General features: G+C 43.8%; 1 protein-coding gene across 5 annotated transcripts in view; it reads left to right on the top strand.

Annotated features, from left to right (window-relative positions):
- The window catches only part of syt14b (synaptotagmin XIVb), a 15,475-nt gene that overhangs the window by 8,583 nt on the left and 2,423 nt on the right, over positions 1 to 4,469 (top strand). For 3 of the 5 annotated variants that reach the window (XM_036210455.1, XM_024290553.2, XM_036210454.1), the window contains 6 exons: positions 495 to 1,311; positions 1,453 to 1,590; positions 2,695 to 2,936; positions 3,018 to 3,455; positions 3,529 to 3,706; positions 4,215 to 4,271. In XM_036210455.1, the coding sequence (XP_036066348.1) occupies positions 597 to 1,311; positions 1,453 to 1,590; positions 2,695 to 2,936; positions 3,018 to 3,455; positions 3,529 to 3,706; positions 4,215 to 4,271 (1,768 nt within the window). In that variant the 5' untranslated portion in view covers positions 495 to 596. The remainder of the gene's footprint in view (positions 1 to 494; positions 1,312 to 1,452; positions 1,591 to 2,694; positions 2,937 to 3,017; positions 3,456 to 3,528; positions 3,707 to 4,214; positions 4,272 to 4,469) is intronic. The other 2 variants (XM_024290557.1, XM_036210456.1) reach the window with 2 other exon arrangements.

Raw genomic sequence — 4,469 nt, forward strand, 5'->3', positions numbered from 1 at the left:
TTTGTAATTTTTCACTTCTTATCTGTTCAACAATGTGTGTATTTCTGTACAAAATGTAATGTTCGAAGCAAGTCAAACAAAATCTTTTTTAGCTCACTTTTCCACTTTTTAAAAGTTATTTTGACCCAAAATATTGACACAAATTCCATTTTTGTTTCCCAAATAAGTCTGTGTAGAGACAACCTCTATCTGTCCTTTATGAAAGGTGAATCATTTTTTTTTATGTATTTCTGTTTTGACAGTGTAATATTAACAACAAAACTGGTTATGATGTTCTAAATTAAATGTTTTTCCTATTGAACTCTCCATTATTAAGAGCTGTTCTGTTTATTTTTGTGTATTTTTCTCCAAAAATGATTAAAACTATGACATAAAAATGTTAATTTAGGTTAAAAAACTACTTTTCATGTTATAATTTGACTTTTACTGAGCTCCAGACATGATTACAGTGAATTCTGCAGCGTCAGCACATTGATGTGTCTTTTGCATCTCAGCACATGGCGTGACGCTGGCACCGCGCTCTGCCAACAACCGCATGTCCGTGTTCTGATGAGCTAATCTAGCGGTCAGCGTGCGACAGGATCCCCGCCGGAGACATGGCCTTCTTCAAGAGCTTCCAGCAAACCCTCCCATCTGTCAACATTTCCTCCATCCTGGATTCGGTCACCAGCCGCGTGGACGACCTGGCCAACGCCGTCAGCGACGCCACCTACGCGGTGAGCGACCAGCTGACCGAACAGGTCACGACCATCATGAACAAGGTGCAGGAGGACGAGGTGGTGGAAAACGGGAACGCTCCGGAGAGGGATCAGGCCGCACCGGAAGGGAAAACCTTCTGGCAAATGTCGAGTCGGGACTCGGACTCGGGCAACGCCGCCTCAAAGAGCAATCAAAGCAACGATGGGGCGGAGGGCGAGAACGCCCAGAGCCAGATGGAGTGGGAGTGGAGGGACGGGTGCTGGCGAGTGAAGAAAACAGAGGCTGAGCTGGAAGAAGAAGAAAAAAGGAAGAAGGAGGAGAAGGAGCTGCAGGAGAGGAGGGAGCAGAGGAGGAAAGAGAGGAGGCAGAAGCAGCTGGAGAAGGAGGCCATGAGTCAAAGGATGAAAGAGGAGCAGGAAGAGGAGCTTCCAGACACACTAGAAACCAGCAAAGATGAGGAGGAAGGTACTGCTGAAGAAGAGACCGGCGCCTTAAAAAGCGAAGAGGAGGAAGGCCCAGACAAAAACGAGGAGGAGGCTCCCTCTTCCAAAGAGGAAAAGAAGAAACCAGACAAGAAATCTGAAAAGCACAAAAAGGAGAAAGGAGACGCAGGTTAGCGCGTGTGCTGCTGCTCCTCTTCCTCCTTTTCAAGCTCCACTCTGGACTGTTCTGCTGATCTTCACATCCTAAAATAGAGCTCACTGTGCTGCACTTTGTGATCAGAGACGCTTGATTTTTTTTTTTTTTGCACAGAAGAAGTTGTATCAGGCAGCGAAGAGGAAAAAGACCCCGAGGCGGCGACTCCGGAGAAGCCGGCGTCTGCGTGGAGCGGCAGAAGCAAACAGTCCAGCGAGCAGGAAGGCTGCAGCAGCGAGGCCTCCAGCGAACAGGGTGAGCCAGCGCATGAGGAGCAGAAGTTATGTAACGCCTCCTTTAACCGGGAGGGGGGGTGTCCCGAAAAAAAAATATGCAGGAGATCAAAAATATATCAGGATTAAGGATCATAAATGCAGGAACTGGAATTACTGGATCAAATAGCAGCGTTTTAGACCATTTTTGAAATAAAATTCTTGGTTTGTTTTTATCTTCTTAATTCTACGGTGGCCCAGAAGTCCAAATACCTCCATGAACTCCCAGAAGTCCCTGAAACTCACTGTTGAGTTTTCCAATCACATTTTACAATGACATACACTGAAAAAAAATAAAAAGAAATATTGGATCAATTAAAAAAAAACTCAAAATTATTAGTTTTCATCAAATTAAAATTTTAAGTTGATTCAACTTAAAAAATAGATTTTATAATAACTAATATTTTTAAATGTAGCTTTTTCACTTTTTACAGTGTAAAGATTTGTCAAAGTTTTTAGCTTTGAGATTTTTGGTTGAAAACAAACTTAAGTACATTAATAGATATAACTGTGATACATCTACATTTTTAGAACTTTGTCTATAACTTAATTAAGCAATTTTTAGTAGTTTGTGACCCTTTTTTGACCCCATCTTTGTGGATTTGCACATTTTTATTTTGTCTTTACATGTTTAAAATGTTGTCATAAAACCTAAAAACTGTTTGTTCTTCATTTTTGTGACTTACTGTAAAAAAGACACAATTTAACACTCAGATTTGAGCTTTTTCACGATTTCAGTTTTAAAGAGAAAAACTGTAAAGTAGAGAAAAAGCTCAAAAATGGTCCAAACTACAAAGGGTTAAAAATTGAATATTTTAAACATTTTATTTTTATTTTTTTTAATGTATAATTATTATTTTTTTACTTTGTTTCACTTTTTTGGGATTACTATATTTAAAAAGACTTACTATTATTCATCTTGCATTTTTAATTGTGATTTTTTTAAAATATATTTTCATGTTGAGTGATTTGTTGATGTGATTTGCCCTTCAGGGCCACCGTAGAATCAGATGATGATGTTGGCTTCTATCTTGGATCAGTCTCCAGTAACCATCCCATCACTTCTGTGTTTCTGTCGCCATGGCAGTCGCCAGCATCCAGAGGATGAGGAAGGACTCCTCCGTCAGCGAGCTGCAGCCTCCTCCGTACCAGGACGAGAGCTCGGGGCCGCGGAGGTCCTCCCGCTCTCGCTCGGAGCGAGGGCTGAGGTCATGTGACAGCCCCCCCTGCTCCAGCGAGGCCAGCATGGACCAGGACGCCGAGAGCTGCCTCAACAAAGGCTGTGAGGAAGACATTCCCAGTGACAGCACCGCCGTTCTGGGTCCAGAGGTGGGTTGAGACGCGTCATCTGTGATATTTACTTATTTATTTTTTTGGACTGTCAGTTTTTAAAATTCTTTTTGCCCTCAGGACGGTTCTGGTCCCCGGCTCCCGAAGCTCTACGAACCCGAGCCCCTCGCCAAATACGGCACGCTGGACGTTGCTTTCGAATACGACTCCAGCGAACAGTGGCTGGCCGTCACCGTCACCGCGGCAACAGACATCCCCGCCCTCAAACAGACCGGCAACATCTCGTGGCAGGTCCACCTGGTTCTCCTGCCCACCAAGAAGCAGAGGGCCAAGACAGGCGTCCAGAAGGGGCCCTGTCCTGTTTTCACGGAAACATTCAAGTTTTCCAGGGTGGAACAGGAGGCTCTGGGGGACTGCGCCGTCCGCTTCCGCCTGTACAGCATCAGGCGCATGAAAAAGGAGAAGGTCTTGGGGGAGAAGGTGTTCTACCTGACTAAGCTGAACCTGCAGGGAAAGATCGCTCTGCCGGTCACGCTGGAGCCCGGCTCGGAGCTCACAGTGAGAACGCCTGCGGTTTGTTTCAGCCTCGGCGTTAACCTGCTCTGAATCATTTTCTGCTTGGTCTCGTCAGGGTTGTGGATCTCTGGTGAGTGTGTCCCGCAGCGCGGGCGCTCTGTCCTACCGCTCAACCGAAGACTCCTTACCCGAGATCCTCCTGGGTCTCATCTACAATTCCGCGACGGGACGACTGTCAGCAGAGGTGATCCAGGGGAACCACTTCAAAACCGCGGCGTCGGACAAACCCATCAGTGAGTTTGTGGAGTTAAAAACCTTAAAGACTCACTCTGATCATCTTTTGAGCTTTTTTAAAACTCAAAAGATGAAAAAAATAATGAAAAAATAAGTCATTTTCTAGGACAGAGCAGCAGTTGTTCTTTAAAAATTCACCATTGAGTTGGTGCAGAACAACCCCGCCCCACTTCCCCTCCCCGTTGCTGAGATCATGGAGCTTTTAGTGTATTTTCTACGTCACCAAAAAGCTCTCTCACATTTTTTCGTCTGCTCCTGATTCACAATGATTTGAATAACGAAGAATGTAAAATTTGAATCTTAATTTTTTTTGTCAAGAAAAATGCAACTAAAAGTGGTATCAGAGTGGGCCTTTAAACTTTTATTCTGTTGCAGTGAATTTTCTATCTTTCTAATTTTCCATATATTCCTTGAGGGGCAGAAATTTCAACTTTTGTGCATTTTAAACTCTTAAAATAGCTTCTTTTTGCTTGTTTCCAACCTTGTGTGCTGCTGTGTGGGTCACAGGTGATCTGTTCTGTTGTGTGAAACACTTCGTGGGGGGACAGCTGTATATCATGAGAGGTAAGGCAGGTTTCTCTGGTTATGTTTTTACCAGCGATGCAATAAAATTAAAATTCCAGATTTCCCCAAAAAATGATTTGAAGATTAATGTAATTAAAGAATCTCAATAGGATAAAAAAAGAAAAGGTACTGACAGAAATGACTAGGAGGGAGGGGCTAATTTGGAGTTCTTGACAGTGGGGGTGTACATTGGCAAGA

Source organism: Oryzias melastigma, linkage group LG24, assembly GCF_002922805.2.
Source record: "Oryzias melastigma strain HK-1 linkage group LG24, ASM292280v2, whole genome shotgun sequence".
Lineage (NCBI taxonomy): Eukaryota > Metazoa > Chordata > Actinopteri > Beloniformes > Adrianichthyidae > Oryzias > Oryzias melastigma.